The sequence below is a fragment of the Phacochoerus africanus genome, chromosome 8 (assembly GCF_016906955.1).
Source record: "Phacochoerus africanus isolate WHEZ1 chromosome 8, ROS_Pafr_v1, whole genome shotgun sequence".
NCBI classification, from domain to species: domain Eukaryota; kingdom Metazoa; phylum Chordata; class Mammalia; order Artiodactyla; family Suidae; genus Phacochoerus; species Phacochoerus africanus.
In genome coordinates this window covers 50,912,249-50,938,271 of record NC_062551.1, presented here as the reverse complement: position 1 = coordinate 50,938,271, position 26,023 = coordinate 50,912,249, and the positions used below count along the sequence as shown (strand labels likewise).

General features: G+C 42.1%; 1 protein-coding gene across 1 annotated transcript in view; it reads left to right on the top strand.

The window, feature by feature from the left end:
* The first annotated feature begins 9,821 nt into the window (after nucleotides 1-9,821).
* Nucleotides 9,822-26,023, top strand: part of ZNF112 (zinc finger protein 112) — a 29,991-nt gene continuing 13,789 nt past the window's right edge. Inside the window, exons 1-4 of the mRNA XM_047788966.1 lie at nucleotides 9,822-9,878; nucleotides 17,234-17,278; nucleotides 20,644-20,770; nucleotides 25,640-25,723. Of these exons, the coding sequence (XP_047644922.1) occupies nucleotides 17,264-17,278; nucleotides 20,644-20,770; nucleotides 25,640-25,723 (226 nt within the window). The 5' untranslated portion in view covers nucleotides 9,822-9,878; nucleotides 17,234-17,263. The remainder of the gene's footprint in view (nucleotides 9,879-17,233; nucleotides 17,279-20,643; nucleotides 20,771-25,639; nucleotides 25,724-26,023) is intronic.

The following is a 26,023-nucleotide window of genomic DNA, read 5'->3' as shown; positions in this document are numbered from 1 at the left end:
GCGGGGGTTCTGGGAAGTGTAGTCCCGTACCTCCGTGTAGTCCGGGAACTTCTGCTACAGGGTGTGTGGCTGTGACAGCTCGTCTGGAATTCTGGGAGTGTAACCAAGAATTGTGGGTAGAGTCACTTCCGCCTCCGGGCAGTGAATGCGTGGAAGTCGTTCCTGGGAAGAGCTTGGGTCAGGCACCCAAAGGCAATGCTTCATTTGGGGCCAGATGCGACACGTCCCCCACCTTTTAGAAGAAAATCTGCAGCCAGAGGCTGAGGGTGGCGTCGGACCCTTACTGGAGTGAGCCTTCTTGCTGGTTGGAGGGTTGAGAGTCTCCTGTATTCCGTGCTTTCTGTTCCTACTAGCGGACTGAAGTGGGAGCCCGTGTCACCTCCTAGGGATGAGATTAGATACTAACTTAATCTGTACCCTGCATAACTTTTCTGTTAAACGAGGGGAGTAATGGTACCTACCAAGTGGAGTTGTTTGGAGAGTTAAATCAGTCATAAATGAAAAGCTTAAAACAAGAGGTAATTGTTTCTTTTAATTAATGTATTTTCATTCCCGGGAAATGTTCAGTTACCTGAAAACTTATATGAGCCCAGGAAGGGATCAGAGGTTCCACCTGCAGTGCTACTAGCCCTTTTCTCTCATCCCTGCCGGAGTCCGGGCTCCTCCTGGACTCCTGGGTTCTTGAGTAGATTTGAAGTTTTGTAAGAAATACTCTTCAGATTTGGCTCTACAGTCCACTAGCACGAGGTTTTTGTTTATTGCATAAAGATCAGTTTTTTTCTCAATACCCAGTGTAACTCAGCACTATGTATTGCATGCCTGCCCTGTTCCTGCTGCCCTTCAGGGCCACATTTGTTGCAAATCTAAAGAGGAAACTTGTGTACATAGAAAATACAAAGGATCTACATGTAAATTTTAATATTAATCAGATAAGTTGGCAAGTTTGAAGAATAAAGGGGCAAGTGCAACGTGTAGTAGGCACGGTTAGGGTGAGGAGCGTTATCTTATTTCCACTTTCATGGAAAATGTTTTCAGTAGTTCAGTATTGCTTTTAGTGTTTGCTGTAATTTATTGCTACCTTCTAGAATTTTCTCATCTTGAATGGGTCACCCCCTCACCTTTGCATTCCTGGTAAGTCAACTAAGTCATGATGTATCATCCTTTTGTAGATTGTTGGATATAGTATGGCTACATTTTGTTTCAGATTTTTATATGTATATTTATGACGAGATAAACTTGCCATTTTCCATTTTAATAAAGCCGCTGACAGATTTTGGTATCAATGTTATGGCTGAAAATTGGTTGGAAAATGTTCCCATACTATTCTCAGGAGGAATTTTAAGATGAACATGGTGTCTTCCTTAAATATTTGATATAATTCACTGATGACCCTCTCCAAGACTAGAGAGTTCCTTTTGTGAATTTTTAAATAAATTCAATTTTTCGGAGTTCTCATTGTGGCTCAGCAGGTTAAGAATTTGACTAGTATCCACGAGGATGTGGGTTCGATCCCTGGCCTCGCTCAGTGGATTAGCATCCAGTGTTGCTGCAAGCTTCACCATAGATCACAGATTCGGCTTGGATCTGCAGTTCCTGTGGCTGTGGTGTAGGCCGGCGGCAGTGGCAGCTCCAATTCAGCCCTTAACCTGGGAACTTCCATATGCCATGGGTGCGTCTCTAAAAGAAAAAAGAAATGAATTCAATTTTTCAATACTTCTAGATACATTCAGATTTTTTATTACTTCTTGTGTCTGTTTTAGTAACTATTATGTTAAGTTCTTTGGAAATTTATTCATTAAAGTTCTAAAAATTTTGCTGTTCCCATTGTGCCTCAGAGGTAATGAACCTGACTAGTACCCACGAGAATGCGGGTTTGATCCCTGGCCCTGCTCAATGGGCTAAGGATCTGGCATCGCCGTAAGCTGTGGTGTAGTTTGAAGACTCAGCTTGGATCTTCTGTGGCTGTGGCTGTGACATAGGCTGGTGGCTGCAGCTCCAGTTTGATCCTGAGCTTGGGAACTTCCATATGCTGCAGGTGCAGCCCTAAAAAGATTAAAAAAAACACAAAAAACAAAAAACCAAAAACACCAACAACTTAGATGCTTGGAAAAAAGACCTGGTGTCCTGAAACTCAGGCCTCTGAGGAAGCTGGTTCTGGTGTCCCTGAGCTGAGACATAGGGCCCCACGGTTCTAGAACTTAGACATCTGAGGAGTCGTCTTTGGGAAGCTGTTTGATATCTCTGAGGCTCCATAATGGAACTAGTTGTTAACTAAAACTCAGGTCTGGCTGCTCACTGCTCTAAAGCCAATACTTGGGAGACAAGGTTGGTGGGAAGGAAAATGTGCTTTATTCCGGAGGCTGGCAACTGGGAGAAAAGAGGACTCACGTCCAAAGGCCAACTCCCCACTGACAGTCAGTGGGCAAGAGCTTTTAAAGGGGAGGTTCAGGGGTACACAGGTGGAGGGAGGGGGCTACATGCAGAAACAGCACAGTCAGCTCTGACAGTTACTTTGAAATTGGTCATGCAGTGGTCTGATCAGCATCGCCTTGACTGTTTTAAGTAGTTAATCTTCAGTTCCTTGCTAAGTTTGTTCCCCTTTCTTTGAGGCCAGTTCTTGGAATTGTGTAAGATGGAGCAGCTTACATCATGGCTACAGTCTGGTCCTCACATGGCTAACTTCTTCCACCTGGTGGGGATTTCAATATTTATAAAACAACTCAAAGGATATGGCTCAGAATATTATCTGTAGCCCTTGAGGAGAAACTCAATGTACTTGTCTTTATTTAATGACTAAACTAGGGAGTTCCTGTCGTGGCTCAGCCGAAATGATCTGACCAGCATCCATGAGGACGCAGGTTCAATCCCTGGCCTCGCTCAGTGGGTTAAGGATTCAGCATTGCCATGAGCTGTGGTGTAGGTCGAGGATGCAGCTCGGATTCCGAGTTGTTGTGGCTGTGGTGTAGACCAGCAGCTACAGCTCCAATTCAACCCCTATGGGAACCTCCATATGCTGTGGGTGTGGCCCTAAAAAGACAAAAAAAAAAAAGACTAAACTATGATTATTTGGTCTTGTTTGACTGCTTTTCCTTTGTTTCTGTATTTTCTCATTTCTCTGATTAAAATTTATTCTTTGACTAAAGTTTTTCTGCAGACAGAATGCAAGCAGAGGACATTGCCATGGTGAGTGGGGGGTGTCCTGTCCTGGGGAGGCCTCCTAGGGTCCTGCTCAATTTCAGCTATTCAAGTGTGGGGAAAACTTCATATTAGATTGGGCACCTGCTCCCTGAAAGAAACACTGCTGCCTGGAAGCTCAGAAAGTGGCAAGTCTCTCCCTCCTCCAGCCTCGCGGTCTCCCTCTATTGGCAGAGACCCAGATGGGCTGCTACAGTAGCTGCACATTGTCCATTGCAGCCCTGTGAGACAGAATAAGAAAAGGTTGGATTTGGAGCTAAGAGAGTAATTTATTAAGTGCATACATGGAAAATTTTAAAGTATCTTTTTGTGAGTCGAGCGACTTCTGCGCAGAAACACGAGCTGCGTCCGCCCCTCTGCAAGATGCCTGTGAGGAGGCGCGGGGGCCGCAGCGGCGTCGCAGTTCCACCGGCCGCGCCCTAGCTCCCCGCGCTCCTGGCTCGCCGCGCTCCTGGCTCCTGCTGGAGGCGGCCGATGAGGGGCCGGCCTCCGGATGAACTGCAGCCACCGGCCCGGGGCGGGCAGCGGCTGCCTAGGGACCATGGAGAAGAGCAAGTTTGGAGCTGAATTTCGTCGCTTTTCACTAGGAAGATCAAAACCTGGAAAGTTTGAGGCGTTTTATGGATTCCTACAACATGTTCACAAGGTAGCCACTGCTGATGTTGTAGCAGGCTATGCAGACATCCATGGAGAGTTCCTGCTTATACATGATGATGATAATTATCACAAAGCTGTTTCAACGGCCAACCCACTGCTTGGGATTTTTATACAAAAGAAGGATCCAGCAGAGCTTTGAGCCCGGAGAATGAAGACAGCGATGAAGATGACATCATTATTGAAGACAGTGGAGTGCCACAGCAGATCCCTAAGGCTGTTCCTAACGCCGAGAGCTTGGAGTCATTACCGCAAATAGAACTCAGTTTTGAGTCTGGACAGAACGGTTTTATTCCTAACGAGGTCAGCTTAGCACCCGTAGCAAGTGGCACAAATACCCAATGTGAAACACGTGCTCCACATCAAAAACCATTAGAAGAAGATGCAACAATCATAACACTACGAAACCACTGTTTGAATGTTTTCTGAATGAAGATGCCATGGAGACATGTACATTTGGCTGATCTAAAGCGTATATACCTCTGAACCAGTGATCTGGGATAGGCAGGAAGAAAATAATAGTGCAAGCTTCACATGTTATTAAAACAGTAATTCGATAGTTAATATAAACCAGTGGGTCAGAGGTGAATTTAAGTCTAAAAGGGGCCTTTGATAATGAAATGACATGCTTTTGCTATTTTGTCTACAGAGCACAGGGTGTTAGAGCACATTCCCGGAACTGAGCGCGGGGATGAGACCATTTCTGTACTTAATTCTGTTGCGTATTTAACTTGCTGTGCAGAGCCTGGGTAATTTCCCCCTTAAGTGTATATTTTAAAATTTGACTGTGAGGAAGTCTGTGTCTATTTGGTACTTTGGGGACCTTGGTTCCTATGTTCCCTGTGTTTTATCTTTTTTTTTTTTTTTTTTTTTTAGTATTGTTCCTCTGTTGCTAATTTTAACAAGTATTTTTTCAAATGCTTTTTTCCCTAATTTCTGAGAAATCAAACCAATGGGCTGTTTTTGGAAGTTGCTTCCCACATTATAAAGCATCGAAGCTATGTTCCTGAAGTAAGAAACACCAGCAGATGTTCAGATCGGTCTTTGTCCATCCCTAGCTCTTGTCTTTATCGTCTCATTCCATTCGGGTGTAAGTTACAGCGTCAGAGGTAGTGCCATCCACTCTTGTGGTACGGGAGACTCTCTCCCTTCACTTCTTCCTCTCATTCCGAAGCTCGGAAATCATTCCTTTTGTGGTTTGTGTGTTTCATTGATCTGTTTGTATGCTCTTAATGCACGTGAGTAGCGTGAATTATTTTCATTTAAAAATGCATCCAAATTAAGAGATTTTACACACAGGACAACCTTGTGCACTTTTTATATGAAAAAATTGGGTTTTCCTTAATGGGATTTCTAGGAACACTGCCTACCCTTTCATGAAAAGTATGTAGTATTCACCTTTGACAGGTACAGTATATCTCAATTAATTTTATGAGGCTGTTTATTCCTTTCCAGTGCATCCACTTAGAACAAGGTAAGAGTAAGGCTGCTAACTTTCATTCCTTGCCTCGTTTCGTTGTCTGAGGGCCACAGGCGCTACAGTATGCTTGGATATAGAGACGAAGAATAGTGTGAACCATGTAAGTTCCTGTGGCTTATGGATGTTTCTTGCAGAGTTATTTATTGATTAGTTTTATGGGAGGGCTAGAATGGATACCTTATAACAATTGTGTGCTATTAAAACAATGAAGAATCAAATGACTCCGTTTTGAAGGCTAATTTCTTGACATGGTAAAAATATATGAAGAAGTAAAGTTTTGATTAAATGAAGATCACTTGACTCAGAATACTTCAATATATTTTGTTCACATTGCCACTAAACAGATTATCACTAAACTATTAACTGCATGACATTGTTATATGGTGTCCTTTTTGTTGAATTCATTGAAATTCTTCCACTTATAGAACCACAAATTTTTGTCTTTTTTTTTTTTTTTTTTTTTTGCTATTTCTTGGGCCGCTCCCACAGCATGTGGAGGTTCCCAGGCTAGGGGTCCAATTGGAGCTGTAGCCACCGGCCTACGCCAGAGCCACAGCAACGCGGGATCCGAGCTGCGTCTGCAACCTACACCACAGCTCACGGCAACGCCGGATCATCAGCCCACTGAGCAAGGGCAGGGACCGAACCCGAAACCTCATGGTTCTTAGTTGGATTCGTTAACCACTGCGCCACGATGGGAACTCCCCAGAACCACCATTTTTTAATGGTATTCCAGGTTTAACAATCTGTGAGTTTTATAAATTTGACTCTGGGATGACAAAACGTTATTATGTAGAAGGTTAAATCTCACTTATAAGCAGTGCAGGGGTTCAACATTTTAAGTAAAAAATACTTTTCACATCCTACCTCTATCTTTCTGCTCTTTTTTTTTTTTTAAGAATTTTAACATCGGTACTTTTAGGGGAAGAAATATTTCAGGGCTTGACTTTTTGTACAACTTTTAACTGTAAAATACAGATTGTTGTCTATGTATTCATGAAAATGGAAATCAAAGCTGCTAGTGCTTTTTATTTTATTTATCGCGCTAAGGGTATATGTCAACAGTCTTTTCAACTGGATCTCTCATTTAAATTATTGGTAAAATAATTGATTACTTAGACATTGTAAAACCAATCAGTCTTGGTTATACAGTAAAATGTCAGTTCGTTGGTAGTCTGAATTCATTTCAAGTGTACCTTATTAACAGAATATCAGTGGATTCAGCATAAAATTTTATTACTAAATATCAAGCTGTGAATTTTGTTCTGTATCTTAAGTAAATTTATGATAATGTCCTCATGAGCTATCTACAGAATATATGTACTTTTGTGAACTATGGATTTTCTAGTTAAATTTTACATGCAACTTGATTTTTACATGAATGCTACTTGGTTTAAACTATTTTACTATAATTTTACTATAATTATAGTATTTTACTATAATTTTATTATAAAATGTACATTATCACTAAATGAACTTTGATTTTAAAAATCAAATTAGCTTTAGTCGTATATCATTTTTTACAAATAAAGATAGACTTGTATAAAGGCTAAAAAAAGTATATTTTTGTTACTGATTTTTGGCTGAAGTTCATTGTACTCAGAAAACATATTTAGTCTTATTTCAGCATTTTGAAATTCGTTGTGATTCTTTACTGGTGTACTTTATGACCCCTGTCTGTAAATATTTTATATGTGCTTGAAAAGATCTGCATTTTATAGGTCTTCCCAGAACCTTTTGTTTCCCTGGCAGCGAATGAGCCTCACAGTGCTGCAGAGTTTCTAGGCTTTTCAGCTCTTTGACTAAACTATCACCCCAGGAGAAAAGTAGTCCCAAACACATGACTCCCCCAAAGTTCTCAGAATGTTAGCCCACCATCTCTCCAGCACTTTGTCTTTTGATGCCTTCCAACACTATAAAAAAAGCGTATCCCCCTTTCATCTGCCAGATGTTTGTCCCAAACTACCTACTTTATTATTGTTATTGGAAATGTAAGTTTACAAAACATTCTTTTGTCTATTACATTTTTAAATTTTCCTTAAATTTTCCTTCCCAAATTTACCCATTATCAAGTTTATCTTGCTTAATATCTAAACTACACATTAAATACATATTTTAAAAAACATTCCCTTTTGGAAGGGTTGTTAAAGAATCACATGGTATAATTTCTTTAAATGATCCTCTTTAAACTATTGACCATTTGCACATAGTGGCTGTTGTGTCATTTTTCTTTTACTCCTCAGTCAGAGTATTTGCCCAGCATTAGGACTGGTTTCAGTTGGACATTGTATGGGACCTTGTTCATCTACTTTTCATATCATATTTTCCATATTCTTGCAAAATAAATCTAGGCTTTAACCTGTAGCTCACAGAAAATATCAAAGTTTCTAACAATAAATGCCAGATCAAAAAAGACATCAGATGCAAAAGAATTTGTTTGTAGGACAGAAACAGACTCAAAGACTTCAAGGTCAAACTTAGGGTTATCAAAGGTGAAACCATGGAGAGGGCGGGATAAATTGGAAGAATGAGATTGACACATGCACACTACTATATATAGGGTAGATAACTAACGGGAGCCTACTGTATAGCATAGGGAGATCTATTCAATGTTCTGTAATAACCTATATGGGAAAAAATAGATCTATGTATGTATATAACTGATTCACTTTGCTGTAGACCTAAAATTACTGAGACATTGTAAATCAACTGTACCCCAATTTAAAAAGTTTTTTAAAAATACCATCAGGAGTTCCCATTGTGGCTCATCGGTAACAAATGCGACTACTATCCATGAGGATTCGGGTTTCATCCCTGGCCTTGCTCAGTGGGTTAAGGACCCAGCACTGCTGTGAGCTGTGGCTTAGTTTGTAGACTCGGCTCAGCTCGGATCTGGCGTGGCTGCGGCTGTGATGAAGGACAGCAGCTATAACTCCAATTTGACTCCCAACACGAGAACTTCCATATGATGCGCGTGCAGCCCTAAAAAGACAAAAACAGAAACCATTTTAAAAAGCCATCAGACGAACCCAGGATATAAGCAGTCCTATATGACAACTGACCTAGTTAGTTCAGTAGGCAAAGGACATAAAAAAAGAGGAAGGGAAGCCATTCTAGATTACAAAAGGCTCAAGTGACACAGCATCATATAGAGTAATGTACCAGCATAAAGGGAAATAATATGTATTTCTTCCCCACGAGAAGAATAGGCGATTAAACTCTCTCCTCTCTCTTTTTTTTTTCTTTCTTTATTCTGCTAGTTTTATGGATTAGGCCATTACCTCATCCTCTGACCTCCCTGGATCACCATGTCCTCCCTAAGACATCTTATGGTGTTTACAATATCAAGAGCAGAGTTCAAATAGGTGATATGATACTAGAAGCAAAAAAAAAAAAAAAATTCAAGATTTTATAAAGGATCTATCCTTTCCCATATTATAATGCTTTGTCTGTATCAATACAGCTCCTTCCATTTGTCTTAGGACTCACATTTCATAATCAGCAATTAAAGCCAAGTATATGTGGAAAACATATGCTGCTGCTTTTTGTCCTGGTCAGTGGTTGCATCTGTTTCTTGTGTATTCTTGGCATCCATGTCCATTCATCATAGAGCGAACAGCTCAGGGAAGGTAGCAGCGTCAGAGTTCTAGGTGCATTCACGCCCATGTAGAATAAAAAAAGGCAATCCGGTCAAAGTAAGGTTGAGATCCTGTACTCCTTACATTCAGTGCCCAATGCAGGTCAACGAAATTTCCTGTTAATATTGCATTTTTTGCCTACAAATCGCTTTCTTTATATCATTTATTCCCTTCTCCCACCTTCCCTCCTTTCCTTCCTTCCTTTTTTTTTATTTCCCACATTCCTAACTTCTCTGGTTTCTAGGGGCATTTTTTTGGGATAGGTAGGTGGGTAGGTAAATAGTATGCTTTGGTGGAGTTTGCTTTGTTTTTGGCATGTTTGACAGAAAAAAAAATTTTAGGAAAAAAGCAAAGGGGAGGCCGAACTCGACTAACAGTATAGAGTTAATTTATTCTGTGTCTCCTAAAGAGAATATCGACTATTCAATTGTTGACTACCCGAAAGAAAAAGCGCAATCTTGCGGAAAGGGCTGCCGGGAAGGAGATTCGGGAATTGCAGTTCAGAAGATGCACAAGATCAGAAACAATTACGCTCTAGAAAAGCGCTTTTAGTGCATAGTCGGCTGGAGAAAATACATAAATGCATAGTAGACCGCTGTATCTTTGGAAGCATTTCAGCTCCAGGAAGGCGGGAATTGCGGAATTCTTTCAGGACGGCGAGGCTGTGAAGTAGAATCCACACTCTCAGCACAGTAGCCGGAACTTCCGCCCTGGGAAGGCGACGAAGTGCCTGGGAATTTCGGGAAGTGTAGTCCGGCAACACTGTAGTTGGATAATTCCGCTACAGGAAGCTGAGGCCGTGTCCCTGCTCCCGTCGGGAATTCTGGGAAGCGTAGTCCGGGGGATTTGTGTAGGCAGAGTCACTTCCGGTCCAGGTACGCGAGGCCGCGGCCTTCATTCCTCTCGGAAAGGTGAGCCCCCCACAGCTTTGCAGAGCCCCTGTCCTCGTGTCCACACTGGCCGTTCTTGGGTTTGTTGTGGGCCACTAGCGACCCTGCCCTCGACCTTGGACAAAGAATCCGCTGGCAGCGAAGGGCAGAATTGGCGCTCCCTTTGAATGAGCCTTCTGGAGCGCGGGGCTGTGGGTGCATCCCCGGTTTAGGGGCCCAGGCCAGGGCCGTAAGTCGCTGGGATTGAGGGTCTTCTGGGTTCTGTACTTTCCCAACCCTTTACCCAACCACCAGCTCTAGCTGCCGCTTCCCACCGGTATAATATTAGGCGAGTATGTCAGTGTCTCTTCTTCTTTTGCTCTTCTTTAAAGTTGGTATTAGTATCTACCTAATAGGGCTAGTCTGAGAATGTGCAGGAAAAGAATCAGAGGATGGTTTGTGAGCAAAAATAAGTCTCTTGTTACTAGTATCTTTTAACTTCTCGAGAAGTAAGTGCTCAGTTCCCCAAAAACGTCTTTGAGCCCGGGATGGGGTCAGAGCTCCTGCCTCAGTGTCCCTGGCCTTTCTCTGATCCCTGAAGAAGGAGTGGCTGTATCTGGTTTTCTAATCATTTTTTGAATTTTTTTTGGAAAGGGTCGCTCCTGGCTGTAGTCTGGGACGTCCACTGTAATTTATGTCGGAGCGCAAATGAAGTTCTGATTTTGCTCAGCCTCCGTTCTTTTCTCTGTGTCAACTTTAAAAAATGCACAACATGAGAATTGTGAGTTAAGTTTTATTTGAGGGCGAAATGAGGACTATAGCCTGGGAGGCAGCATTTCAGAGAGCTCAGAAAAACTGCCCCAAAGAGGTAGGATGGAGGGTCGGTATATATGTGATTTTGATGAAGGGGGAGATACATGCAACCAAGGACACATTTGCAGAAGGCTGCTGCTAGTCTTGAGGAGCAGATGTCTCCTTGAAGGGTTTGAGTGCTTTTCTAGATGCAAGAATTGGGCTCATCAAATCTCCTGAAAACATCCATCTGAAGACCTGGTCTGCCAGTTTTCCCAGGGCACCGAGTGCCTCACTCCTGATCTCCACCGTGAAGACTCTCAGGGGATGTCGAGGGTCCGCAGCTGCAGCAGCTCATGATTCAATTCACGCAGAGGCTGATAGCAAGTGCCGATCTCCGGTTCACACCTGCCTTGACTTGGAAAAGGCTGCAGCAATGAGGGAATGACCCTTTGGCTCCAGGCAGCAGAGCCTCACCTGAGCAGGACTTAGCATCCTTCTTCCTCTTTTGTCATCTTATAGGCATCTTGTGTGCAATTCTTCTGCTTTCCAAGATGCCCTGATATTTGTTGAACAAATGTAGGAAGGGATGGGGAATTCATCGCTATGAGTAATAATGATGATATTTCACCATTTAGTTGAAATACTCTAGGGGTTTTACATGAATGAGCACAAGTGCCCTCTGGAAGCTGGGGATACTGTTATTCCCATGATAAAGATGAGGAGATTGAGACACAGAGAGCATAGGTCGTTTATTCTACGTCACACAGCTACTTAGAGGCCTAAGTAGGATTTGAATTTAGGTAGTTTCAATCTTCTGCCTTAATTCTTACTGTGTTTAGTGTCAGGTTGAAAAGGCATGTTTGGGTTTTTTGTAGAGGGCCATGAAAGCTTTGGGTTTTGGTTTTGTTTTTGTTTTTGTTTTAATGACCGCACCCACTAACTATGGAAGTTCCCAGGCCAACGATTGAATCTGAGCCATAACTTCCAGCTACACTGAGCAACACCAGGTCCTTTATAACCCTGGGATCCTGTACCTCCGCAGCCTCCCTTGCCACTGCAGTCAGATTCTTAACCCACTGTGCCACAGTGGGAACTCCAGAGCTTTGAGTTGTTGATGGGAGTGGTTTTTTCAGTCATCTGCAAATTAACTGTATTTTATTTGAGATAATATTATACTTCATGCTCTGGTTACAGAAATAATAATGCATGTTGTAGAGAATAAAGAACATGTATGATGTATAAAGAAAAAAACATAATTACCCATAACCACATGATATAGAGATAACTATTAATATTTTAATGTTTTCCATTCTGTAGAATTATTTTTGGATTTTTACTTAAGTTTTTCAAAATAGGCATCATGCATTTTATTTTCCCCTTATATTTTTACTGTGGAAATTTATAAACATAGCCAGATGTAATGAAATAATGCACTTCTTTGAAACTGTCACCCCAGTTCAACCCTTGTAAACATTTGCCAGTCTTTTATCAAAAAACATACCCTCCCTTACAATTTTTTTTTTTTTTTTTTTTTGCTGCACCCGCAGCATATGGAAGTTCCTGGGATGGGGCTCAAACTTGCACCTCAGCAATGACCCAAGCCGCAGCAGAGGCAACCCAGAATCCTTAACCCGCATGCCACAACTCCTCCCCTCCATTTTTTGTTTGTTTGTTTGAGTGTTTTAAAGCAAGGCCCCAACATTGAATCCATATGATAGTGATTGATTTATTGTCATAAATGCCAAGAAATGACTTGTCGTACATTGTATCCAAGACCAAGAAAGGGAGATATTAGCAGCTACTCTGAGGATTTTATTTTGCAGCTTGGAGAATAGCACACACTTGAGAAAACGAGGATATAAGAGCACTGCACCCTGAAGAGGGATGGTGATGGGTCTTGTTTTTCCGTATACAGTTTGACTTACTCGTGTCTTGGTGTTCTTTGTGTCCTATCGCTCTCTTTCTGTACACTGGAAGTTCTTCTTTTGCTGGGACCATAGCATATTTTTCTCCATGCGCCCAACACAGTGCAGAATTGGCAAGGGTTTTTGTGGTAAGAGTAGCTACTTGACAGACTTCTGGCATCAAGGTTTGCAGTGCAGATTTCCTGAAATTGGAATTAGGTAGCCAAACAGAATAGAAATAACCTATGGAGATAATTCCTTAATCTCCTTTAATGTTAGTGAGCTGTGGAATCCATTATCTGTTTCAGATTATTGAAAAGCTTATAAGCAACTATTTTCATGCTCTAAAACAAGTTTCCTAAGAGACACACTGATAGAAATGATAATAACTAATATTAATAGATTATATTTTATGACTAGGCAGTGTTTCCAGTGATTTACATACGTTAACTTCTCGTAACAAATCTAGCATTACCCTCATTTGACAGATGAGAAGCAGGTTTTAAAAACAAAATCCATGATCAGGAGTTCCCGTCGTGGCTCAGCAGTTAACAAACCCGGCTAGTATCCAAGAGGGTGCAGGTTCGATCTCTGGCCTTGCCCAGTAGGTGAAGGATCCCTAGTTGCCATGAGCTGTGGCGTAGGTGGCAGACGTGGCTTGGATCCTGCGTCGCTGTGGCTGTGAGGTAGGCCAGTGGCTACAGTTCTGATTGGACCCCTAGCCTGGGAGCCCCCATAGGCGGCAGATTCAGCTCTAAAAAGACAACAAATAAAAATAAAAAATAATTATCAGACAGTAAAATTGACTTTTTTTCCTTTTGTCAGTACAGTTCTGTTAGTTTTACCACAGATAGATTTATATAATCACGATCATCATCAGATACAGAGCAGTTCCGTCACCGCCCAAAACTCCCTCCTGTCTTCCCCATTGCATCTGGAGCCGCTGGCAACCACTATAACCCTCATTTAAATGGATTCATATCTTACGTAACCTTTTAAGGCTGGGTTCTTTCCCTCAGCATAATTCCATTGACATTCATCTGAGGTGTATGTGTCAGTACTTCACATTTGTTTTTATTATTGCTTAATATTACTTTTATGGATTTACCACAGCTTATCCATTCATCTGTTGAGGAATATTTGGAATGTTTATAGTTTTTGGCAATTATGAATAAGCTACTATAAATATTAGCGTACAAGATTTCGTGCTTATTTCTCTAGAATTCGTAACCAAGAATGAGATTGTTGGGTCCTATGGAATATGTATTGTTTAACTTTATAAGAAGCAGCCACACTCTTCTCCAAGGAACATATCTGCCATTTTGCATCCCCACGAACTTGACCCATGAGCGTTCCAGTTGCTCCACATCTTTGGCAGCACTTAGCAGTGTATTTTATTTATTTATTTATTATTTTATTTTATTTTTTGTCTTTTTGCCTTTTCTAGGGACAGGAAAGGTCGTGTGTGTTTTTTGTCTTTTTTTCAGGGCCACGCCTGTGGAGGTTCCTGGGCTAGGGGTCTAATCGGAGCTGTAGCTGCCGACCTACACCACAGCCACAGCAACACTGGATCCAAGCCGCATCTGCGACCTACACCACAGCTCACGGCAGGCCAGGGATCAAACCCGCAACCTCATGGTTCCTAGTCCAATTCGTTAGTCACTGAGCCACGACGGGAACTCCTGTATTTTATTTTTAAATTTTAGCCATGATAGTAGGCATGTGTTGGTATCTTGTTTTGACTTTAATTTACATTTCCCTAATGACTAGATAACTAGTTCAACAGATATATCTTTTCTTCAGTTTGTTTTTCATCTTTGCTAAAGTTTGTTTATATGCGTGGCCCAGTTTTAAACTAGGTAATTGGGTTGTTTTCCTCATTGTTGATTTTTGAGAGTCATTCATATATTCTAGATCAAGTCCTTTGTCAGATAAGCGATTCACAAATATTTCTTCTCAGCCTATAGCTTGTCTTTTCATTCTCTTAACAGTGTCTTTTGCAGAGCAAAAGTTTTAAATTTTGATGAAGTGTGATTCATCAGTAGTTTCTTCTATGATTTGTGCTTTTCATGTCTAGGAACTGCACCGAACTCCAGGTCAGGAAGGTTTTCTCTTATGTTTTTTTTCTAGAAGTAATGACGTCTGCTCTTTCACTCTGAATATTGGTAACTTTTGTTATCTCTCTTTTATTTTTTTACCATTCTTGCTAGAGGTTTTGTTATGGTTAAAAAACTACTTTCAGTTTCATCGATTTTCCCTCTTACACATCTACTTTCAGTTTTATTAATTTCTACTTTTACCTTTATTATTTCCCTTCTTTTGCTTGACTTGGGTTTATTTTAGTTCTGTTTTCTAGTATCTTAAATGTACCTTATATGTTTCTTCTAAGAAGTGGAGCAAATCCCAAACAGAATGAACTCAGAGCAGTCTGAGCCCAGGCACATCATAATTAAGCTGCTGAAAACTGAAGACAGAGAAAGAAACTAGAAAGCAGGATTTCCTGTCGGGACTCAGTGGAAACGAATCCAACTAGGAACCATGAGGTCAAGGGTTCGATCCCTGGCCTCACTCAGTGGGTTAAGGATCCGGCATTGCTGTGAGCCATGGTGTGGGTCACAGATGTGGCTCAGATCTGATGTTGCTGAGGCTGTGGCGTAGGCCAGCAGCTGTAGCTCTGATTCGTCCCCTAGCCTGGGAACCTCCATATGCTGCAGGTGTGGCCCTTAGAAAGAAAGAAAAGAAAGAAAAACTAGAAAGCCACCAGAGAAAAATATAATGTGTCATCTTTATGCTCTAGTTGTCTTACACTGCACGTATGTACTTGTGGCCTACACCAGAGCCACAGCAGTGCAGGGTCTAAGCCGCATGTGCTGCCTATATCACAGCTCACTGCAGCGGCAGATCCTTAACCCACTGATTGAACCTGCATCCTTGTGGATACTAGTCAGATTTGTTTCTGCAGGGCCACAACAGGAACTCCCTACCAATTCCTTTTAGAGCTCCGTAAGAATTCCTAAGTCGTCTGAGAATATCTTTATTTCACCTCATTCCCGAATCTTTTCCTGAACTATCTTTATTTCACCTCATTCCTGAATCTTTTCCTGAACTATACCCTCAGTATACAATTCTGCTTCGACAGTTCTTTTTGTGCGCTACTTTAGAAGTATTATGCCACTTCCTTCTGGCCCCATGGTTTCTTTTTTTTTTTTTTTTTGTCTTTTTGGCATTTCTTGGGCCACTCCCACGGCATATGGAGGTTCCCAGGCTAGGGGTCCAATCGGAGCTGTAGCCGCCAGCCTACACCAGAGCCACAGCAACGTGGGATCCAAGCCGCATCTGCAACCTACACCACAGCTCACAGCAATGCCGGATCCTTAACCCGCTGAGCAAGGACAGGGATCAAACCCGCAACCTCATGGATACTAGTCGGATTCGTTAACCACTGAGCCACGACGGGAACTCCCCCCATGGTTTCTAATAAGAGATCTGGATTCACGGGAATCCAGGTAATGCATTGTTTTTCCCCGGCTGCTTTCAAGCAGCATTATCACCTGGGAGCTCCATGTAAAAGCAGATCCTTGAATCCAGCCCCAAACCAATTTATTTAGAATTTGGAGGGGATGGGACCAAGGATCTTCCTTTTACGGGGAACCTCAGGTGACCATCGTGCACTTTAAGGCTGTGCAGGTGCTTGTTCAACAACCTCATTGAATTTTTTTTAGCATTTATTGTTTAACCTACATACGATAGAATTAGTGTACAATTCTGTGAGGCTTGGCAGTTGCATGACATTAGCAGTTTGAGTGGGGATGGCGATCTTCCTTGTTTTAACCTCTAACAGCAATGGGAATTTATCAAGTAGCTTGACGTAACTTGTGAGTCAAAATTCGTTGGCATTGAAGTGACTTTACTAAGAATAAGGGCTGTTGTCCCCTTTTACTTTTAGGTTGAATAAGAAACGTCATGAAGTCTAAAGCTAAAGCTAATTTCCCAAACCATTCAGTATGGGATAATCGTGGTGGAGGGCAGCGTTTCTCACTCAGAGACCCTGAGATTTAACATCACAATATTATATGCGGAATCTAGAATATGGCCCAAATGAACCTTTACAAACAGAAACAGACTCACAGACATAGAGGCCGGCTTGTAGTTACCAAGGGGAAGGGGGAGGGAGTGGGAGGGACTGGGAGTTTGGGGTTCGTAGATGCAGACTCCTGTGTTTAGAATGGATAGACAACAAGCTCCTCCGTACAGCACAGGGAGCTCTGCCCAATCTCCCGGGATAGGTCATGATGGAAAAGAACACAGAAGGGAAAGTGTGTGTATACGTGTGTGTGTATAACTGAGTCGCTTTGCGGAACAACAGACATTGGCCCAACATTGTAAATCAACTATACTTTAATTTTTAAGAAATAAAATAAATATCACAATAACACTCTACTCTGCCCCGGGTCAGAATGCGTACCTGGGGGGCCTCGATGTGAGAGAGGACTCTTGGGCTTGGTGGTGTAGGCTGTCCTACACACATGGGCATCCTGCCAGGATAGCCTAGGGGCAGCAGGACCCCAGCTCGCACCCTGCCTGTGAAGGTGTGTGTGGCTGCATCTGTCTGGGAGAAGGGACACTTTTTTATGATCAGCACGGAGATGCGTTTCCCTTTCTCTCATGGCTTCATTCTTACCTTTTGTGCCTTTTTAGGTTTCTGCCTTTCCCCAGGTAAAGGAGAAGATGATCAATTTCCAGGTGAGTCAGGTTTTTATTTTTGTCACATGACTGTTTGCTTAACTTCTCAGTAAGTGGACATCTTTTTTCTCTTCCTTGCCGAGAGTAAAGGATGACAGCAGACATTGAATTTCATTTATGTGCCATGCATGCTCTTTTGTTTCATTTTTTAAAAATTTACTTTGAGTTTTTATTGTTTTATTTCACAAATAATAGTGTAAAAGAGAATAGAAATTTTTTAAATGGGAGGAAAACACATATTACTACCCTTCTCCCCTGGTCATTTTACATGGGCATTCATAACTGTACTTGCAATAGTAGATATAATTTTGAATTGTTTCTTTCCCTTAAAATTATACAACTTAATCTTTGTCATCCATTATTTCAGTGAACTCTTATACACCACCCTCCCTGTTTTTTTTAACTGTTCCTCATTCATAAGCTTTTAAATTCTTGAATTATTGTAGTTATTATTGTACAACAGTATCAGTTTCTCTACATCCAAACTTTACTGAAAAGCACTTCTGAGAGTATTCTAATATTATTTGTCCTTATGTTCTAGAATCTCGAAACTAAAAAAAATTTTTTTTCCTAAGTGATACCTCACATACTATGTAAAAAGAATCCCTGAAAGGTAGTTCTGCCTAACAGTATCATGTTGAAGGTAAACTCCAAAAAAAAAGTGTTAGCTCTTTTCATACAAAAAGAGCTAGATTCTTTCTTTCCAGGGCCTGAAAACTTTCTTTTTGTGTCTGTGTATGTCTTTGAGCGTTACACCATTCACGAATTAATTTATTAGAGCATTGGAGTTCCAATCGTGGTGCAGTGGAAACGAATCCAGCTAGTATCCATGAGGATGGAGGTTCGATCCCTGGCCTCACTCAGTGGGTTGAGGATCTGGCGTTGCTGTGAGCTGTGGTGTAGGTCATAGACACGGCTTGGATCTGTCATGGCTGTGGCTGTGGCCTAGGCCAGCAGCTGTAGCTCCGATTCAACTCCTAGCTTGGGAACGTCCATGTGCTGCAGGTGCAGCCCTAAAAAAAAAAAACAAAAAAAACTATGAGAGCATTGTATGTAGTTTTAAAATTTTTAGTCATACTATAATACAGGCACTTTCCATCTGTCACTCTATTCACTGCTGTGAAAGGGACTTTGAATCATGTGTCACTACTGTGGCACAGGTTCTATTCCTGGCTGGAGAACTTCTGCATGCCACAGGCACGGCAAAAAAAAAAAAGGATAAGAGGTTTATATAATTTCAAGTCCTGTTCAAGTTCCTACAGTAAACAAGTCCTGGCCAACTCTAAAACCCTTGCTTTCTGGATCAAGAGTATCAGGCATACCATTTGGGTGGAAAGAAAGGCAAAAAAACCCAGCCAACTAAACAAACAAACAAAAAAAACCCAAAAAAACACCAAATCAGAGTTTTCATTCAGAGACCAAGAACTGAGGTGGTGATGTTTGGAGCCCCAGCCAGAACACATGCTATGTTGAACAGGTCTTCATATAGAAATTTTTAATTTCCCTATAGCAAAAAAAATTAAAAGGTTACTATCCAGAAAGAAAGAAAAATCTGTACAGCATACTTGGGAGAAAAGGCCTTAATGTCCCCATGAATGAATATTATTACAAAACAAGAAATAGAGATGACCAGCACACACATGAACAGAAAATGACCAATGACCTTCATTATTAATCGCCTTTTTTTTTTCTTTTTTTTTTGCCTTTTCTTGGGCTGCTCCCATGGCATATGGAGGTTCCCAGGCCAGGGGTCTAATCGGAGCTGTAGCCACTGGCCTATGCCAGAGCCACAGCAGCCCGAGTCTGCGACCTACACCACAGCTCACGGCAACGCCGGATCCTTAACCCACTGAGCAAGGCCGGGGATTGAACTGGCCACCTCATGGTTCCTAGTCGGATTCGTTAAACACTGAGCCACGACAGGAACTCTACTAATCAACTTTTTTTTAAGTTTCATTGAGGAATAGTTAATTTACAAGGTTGTGATAATTTCTGCTGTACAAAAAGTGACCCAGTCAGTCATACATATACACATATCCATTCTCTCTCAGATTCTTTTCACAGAATACTGGGTATTACTAATAAACTTTGTAAAAATTTTTTGAAATAACTAGTTTTTACTTCCCAAATTGATGTCTTAGTTTTTGTTTGTTTGTTTGTATGTTTGTTTAAAGTATTTGCATCCATTGTTGGCCAGGGTATAGAGGTTTAGGGATTTATACTTTTCTTTGAAGAATAAGTTTGGAGTTGCTGTAGTGATGAGAAGCTGACTCCAGTGGCTCAGGTCACTGCAGTGCTTGGGTCGCTATGGGTTCAGTCCCCTGGCCCAGGCTGAGGATCCCGTGTTGCCACAACTGGGCCGTAGGTCACAGCTATGGCTTGGATGCAATATCTGGCCTGGGAACTTTCATGTGCTGCGGGCGTAGCCATAAATAAAAAATTTTAAAAAGAGAAGTTAGAAAAATATTTTCGAAGGAAATGCCTGCCATTATGGTTTCAAAACTCGAAAGTTTATTATTCTTCAACTTTACCATTTCTACTTTTTGAAATTTATTTTAAGGAGGTAACAGACAGACTTCTAAGGACTAGGGTCCATAGGAATAGATTTTTTTCAACATTGTTTATAATTGATAATCTAAAACTGAGTAAGCATGCGTTATTTCGACCAGTTCGCTGTATTCTCAATCATCAGTTCCTTGAGTTACTATGCAGCCCTGAAGTGGGATGACAGAGCTGATGGCAATAATAATAGTCGTGAACATTTACTGGGTACTGTGTGCCAGCACGTTCCTCAGTGCTTCACCTAGAGTCACTCGTTGTATTACCAGCACCCTAGCGTACAGTTGTCAGCCTGCAAGCGAAGACAGGATGAGCAGTGGGTCCAGGGTACCCCTGCAGAGCCTTCTGATGTGAACATGGGCAGTCAGGCTGCAGAGATGGGCTCGCAGCACAGCACCGTAACTGCCGCAGTCTCTAGATGAGCACGGAGGCTGAGCTGCATGCTGAACAGGAAGGGTGACTCATGTCCTGTAAGTTTGGCACCTTAAGCAGCGTAGGTGTGTAAAAAGGAAAACAGACTCTATCACATGCTGTTGGAACTGAAGCTTTTCTGGCAACTCATGATGTGACAGAGTTCCAGGGACTTGCCTTGTTGGGGGTACTGACAAAAGGCAGCGATTGAAAGTGCAAGGGTTTCTTTTCCTGCAGCCCTTTCGGTGGATGGAATTGGCCAGGTAGAAGGCAAACAGAAGGCAGCTCCTTGAGTTTGTTTCTGTCCCTCAGAATCCAGAACAGTGTCCCATCCTTACCCCTTGCTCGGTGCTGCCCCTCTTCCATAAGCAGAGTCTGTGTGTTTGGTGTTGTAGGAGGCAGTGACCTTCAAGGACGTGGCCGTGACCTTCACCGAGGAGGAGCTGGGGCTGCTGGACTCCACCCAGAGGAAGCTGTACCGGGACGTGATGCTGGAGAACTTCCGGAACCTGCTCTTAGTAGGTGAGGACGGGCGCCCTGTGACTTGATATCCGCCCCTGGGGTGTCTTTGTGTGCGCAGTTGTTTGATGCTCTGGGATTCCTGAAATCATTCTCTGAGCTTGGGCACCTGTGAGTCCTAATAATCTCTGTGCAAGAGACAAGGTGTTTCCAATGTTTCTGTCCAGGAAAAAAAAAAATCTATCCTTTGAACTGTAAACGGTCAGATTGTGACCATTGGTTTGTCATGAAATCATGAAGCTTCTTCAGGCTGCCAGTTGCTATAGCTGTTTATTAATGTGATTTTTCAGAGGTGTTTTGTGTTTTGCTTTAACAATGTATTTGTATATAACTTCAAATTTACAGAAAATTTTTACTGATCGAAAAGTAAAAGTATACAACAAGGACATCCGTATACCTTTTACCTAGATTCACTGATAGTGACCTTTTACCCCATTAACTTTATCATTTATGTGCATATTCTTTCCATAAATATTTATGTTAAATAGGAACATTTATACTGATGATTTTTTTCTTAACCATTTGAGCATAATTTACATACACCAGAGCCTTTTAAATACTGTAAATACTTGTGTAAATGAAGAGTTCAGGAGTCCTCTGGACACCAGTTGCAAAGCTTGGGGATCCCTGAGCCTTAATAATTTGGTCGGAGGACTCTCAGGACTCACCGAAAGCTGGTGTACTGACAGCCACACCATTACATGGACAGGCTATAGAATAAATCAGCCAAGGGAAAAGGTGCCTGGGGCAGAGTCCAGGGGAACAACAGCCCAGACTCCCAGTTGTTTTCTCCCGGGGGGTGGGGGACAGCACTCACTCTCCCCATCAGTGATGGCCGACAGTGCACGCCCAGTATTGCCCACCGGGGAGGCTCCCACAAACCTTGGTGTCCAGAGCTATAATTGCAGCTTGATCACATAGGTATGGCTGGACATCCCTGTGGCTGACCTTGTTTCCAGCCCCCCTGGAAATTAAGCTGATAAACATGGCCCAAAGGCTCCACCATAAATCACATTTTTAAACTCTGGTGACGCCCAAAGCCTCCAGGTAAAAAAAGACACTCTTTTTTGCGGCCGGGGGTGGGGTGCTTTTTAGGGCCATACCTGCGATGTGTAGAAGTTCCCGGGCTAGGGGTTGAATCAGAGCTGCAGCTGCCGGCCTACACCACAGCCATAGCAGCGTCAGATCCAAGCCACATCTGTGACCTGCACCACAACTTGTGGCAATGCTGGATCCTTAACCCACTGAGCAAGGCCAGGGATTGAACCTACATCCTCGTGGGTGCTAGTCAGGTTCATTACCGCTGAGCCACAATGGGAACTCCAAAAAAGACACTCTTATCAGGCAGTATATTACAAGCATGTGGAAATCACGTCCCAAGAGCTGAGGGCAAAAGCTTTGGGCACGATTAATGCTTCACCGAACAGTATATTTTGTAGAAATAGGACTATTCTCTTACATAGCCCCAGTGCAGATATAATACTTTTATCCAATCTATCATTTATGCCCTAATTTTATACAGAGCCAGTTGTGTAACTTAAGGCATATTTCTGTCTCTCCAGAGGAAGATCCAGTCCAGAGTCTAGTCTGGCTGCCAGTGTATCTTTAGTCTCCTTCAATTTGGAACATTTTCACGGCATTTCTTTGCCTTTTATGACTGTGGCATTTTTAATATTCCCTCCCCCCGTTTTTAATAAAGCATTCCTCATGTTTCCTCATAATTAGATCCAGATGATCCATTCTGGCTGGAACACTGAAGCTGGTGGTGGTGTGTCCTTTCAAGGGTGTCACACCGAGAGGCACACCATCTGTCCCTCATTGGTGATGCTTATTTTTATCACCTAGTCAAGACGTCTCATTTTCCCACTGTAAAATTTTTGTTTTGTTTCCTCTTGCAGTCATAGGGCAACACTTTGTTTCTATTACTCGGTGAGTTTATTACATTAATAGTTGTACAATGATCATTGTAATCCAGTTTTAAAGGATTTCCATCCCACACTCCCAGGGCATCCTCCCACCCCCCAAACTCTCTCCTTCGGAAACCATAAGTTTTCCAAAGTCTGTGAGTCAGTATCTGTTCTGCAAAGAAGTTCATTGTGTCCTTTTTTCAGATTCCACATGTCAGTGATAGCATTTGATGCTGGTGTCTCATCGTCTGACTGACTTCACTTAGCATGGTAATTTCTAGGTCCATCCATGTTGCTAAAAATGCCGGTATTTTGTTCCTTTTAATGGCCGAGTAATATTCCATTGTGTATATGTACCACATCTTCTTTAGCCACTCCTCTGTTGATGGGCATCTCAGGTGTTTGCATGTCTTGGCCATTGCAGATAGTGCTGCAATGAACATTGGAGTACATGTGTCTTTTCGAGTCATGGTTTTCTCTGGATAGGTGCCCGGGAGAGGGATTGCTGGATCAAGTGGTAGTTCTATTTTTAGTTTTCTGAGCAATCCCCATACTGTTTTCCACAGTGGGGGCAACACTTTTTTAAGACCACACAAATAAGGAGTTCTGCTGGTGGCACAGTGGGTTAAGGATCCAGTGTTGTCACTGCAGTGGCTCAGGTTACTGCCTTGGCACAGGTTTGATCCCTGGCCTGGAACTTTTGCATGCTGCAGGTGCAGCCCACCCCCGCCCCCGCAAAAAAAAAGACCAAAGGCCGCACAAATATTTTCCTATAGAGTTGCATACAATGATGCTTTTTGCCTTATCTGGTCTTTACCGTGATTGTTATCAAACGGTAATTTTCTTTTTCTTTTCTTTATTTAACAGTTAGCAGTTGGCTTTTTTTTCTTGTCTTTTTAAGACTACACTTGTGGCATATGGGGGTTCCCAGGCTAGGGGTAGAATCAGAGTTATAGCTGCTGGTTTATAACACAGCCATAGCAACATGGGATCTGAGCTGCATCTGCAGCCCATGCCACAGCTTACGGCTGGATCCTTTAACCCACTGAGCGAGGCCAGGGATTGAACCTGCATCCTCATGGATGCTAGTCACATTTGTTTCCGCTGAGCCACGATGGAAACTCTGAGCGGCTGGCATACTACAGTGAGCAAGAGCCCCTCTCTCGTAACCATTTATTTATTTATTATTTGTAGAGACTTGTGAATTCATTTTAAAAAATGGTTTATAATTTATTACTATAATAATTTTCATGCCAAAGTTTCCCAAATCTGGCCCCCTTTAAGCTGATTCCTGGGCCCTTTTAATTTGCTCTGGAATTGTCCATTCTGTTTATTGGAGACTGGTAGCTAACATCAAGATCCAGATGCTAGGGATTGTCATTGCCACTGAGGTGTCTTTGTTTCCAGGTCCTGGGGCTCTGAGCTGGGAGGTAGGGGTGTGTCGGTATGTGTACACATGTATTCATACATAAACACACATACACGTACATATAACTGTGTATACATATTATAAATATTCCATTTCATTCAAAATAAGAGAGATGTTTATTCAAATTATACTGAAACACCATTTCTCACCCATGAGAGTAGCAGAAGTTCAAAAACTTAACACTGTTTTTGGGGACCAAGCTGTGGGGAATAAAGCACTTTCATGCATTGAAAGTAGTAATGCAGCGTGATACCACCCCAGAGAGAGGCATTTAACCATATCTGATCCTACTCTGGATTTACCCGTTCCCGGCAATTCACTTGTAGGGATTTTCCCTGAAGATAAGAAAGGGCAAAAGAGCATTAATAGTATATGACAGTTTGTGTAGGAAAGAAGGGAAAATAGGTAAATATGTGTGTATCTGCCAGTCTTTATAAGAAGAAACATAAGGATTAATTAGGAAATCATGAAGTTAGTTTCTTGGAAGTAGGTGGGAGGTAAAAGTGGAAAGAGGTATTCCAGAGACCCGCACTGGTCTGAATATACCATTTTGTCTAGTTTGGACCTTTTTTTTTCCTTTTTAGGGCTGCACCTGCAGTGTATTGAAGTTCTGGGTTAGGGGTTGAATCACAACTGCAGCTGTAGGCCTGTACTGCAGCTTGCAGCAACCCTGGGTCCCTAACCTCGCTGAGTGAGGCCAGGGATCAAACCTGCATCCTCACAGACACTATGTTGAGTTCTTAACCCACGGAGCCACAGCAGGAACTCCTAGTTTGGACTTTTGAGAATATGTTAGTTCAACATATTCAAAAAAGTAAATAAGAATGCAAAGGTATGGTGATCTCAAACTCAAAGAAAAACGGAACCAATGAACGTAACACCTTACCACGTTGCAGAGAAAAAGAATTCACAGAGAGCTGAGGAACAGAGTATATAACTATATACCCTTAGTTTTAGGTACGAGGAGGGGGATGGGAGAAAGAATTGTGATCCTGAACACTTTTTAGTGGATTCATTTATTGTGATAAGGAAAAAGCAATCCTGAAACTATTTTAGATGCATTACAGGTGCCAAGGCAATTCAGTGGAAAAAGTATAGTATTTTTGACAGATGGTGCTAAAATATTTGGATGTCTATATGCATAAACTTGCTTGCCTTACACCTCCAAAAAAATTAATTAAAAATGAATAAGAGACCTAATGTAAAATGCAAAGGTATGAAACTTCTAGAAGGAAACACAGGAGAAAATCTTCACGACCTTGGGTTAGGCAAAGAGTTCTTAGGTATGATACCAAAAAACATGATTCAGAAAAGGAAAAAAAAAATGTTGGGGAGTTCCCTTGTGGTGCAGTGGGTTAAGGACCTAGTGTTGTCACTGCTATGGCTCAGGTTACTGCTGTGGTGCAGTTTTGATCCCTGGCCCAGGAACTTCCACACGCCGTGAACATGGCAAAAAGGAAAAAAATACGTACATGTTGGACTTGGTCAAACTTTAAAACTTATGCTCTCCTTGCCTTTTTTTTTTTTTTTTTACAGGGAATCAGCCCTTTAAACCAGAGCTTATATTCCAATTGGAGAGAGAAGAAATGCTTTTGATGTTGGAGACAGAAATCCAGAGAGGTAGGTATTCAGGTGAAAACCTTCCAGCAGTGACCCATCCAGAGAGCCCTTCCTAAGACACTGTCAGAACGTCTCAGGCTCTGGTGTCTGTCTGCTCACCCTGCCAGCGTTCCGCATTCTGATTTATTCATTCTGCTGCAGCTGCACTGCCCCATTGCTGCTCATCAGACCTGTATAATTATGCTTCTCCTTCAGGTTGCTTGGCTTGCTTTGCTCTTTCCCTTGATCAGGTGAGTCGGTTAATACGTGCACAGTTATCACTGCCTTCTGTTCTCCTTGAGGCAGCTAAAAGGGGTAGAA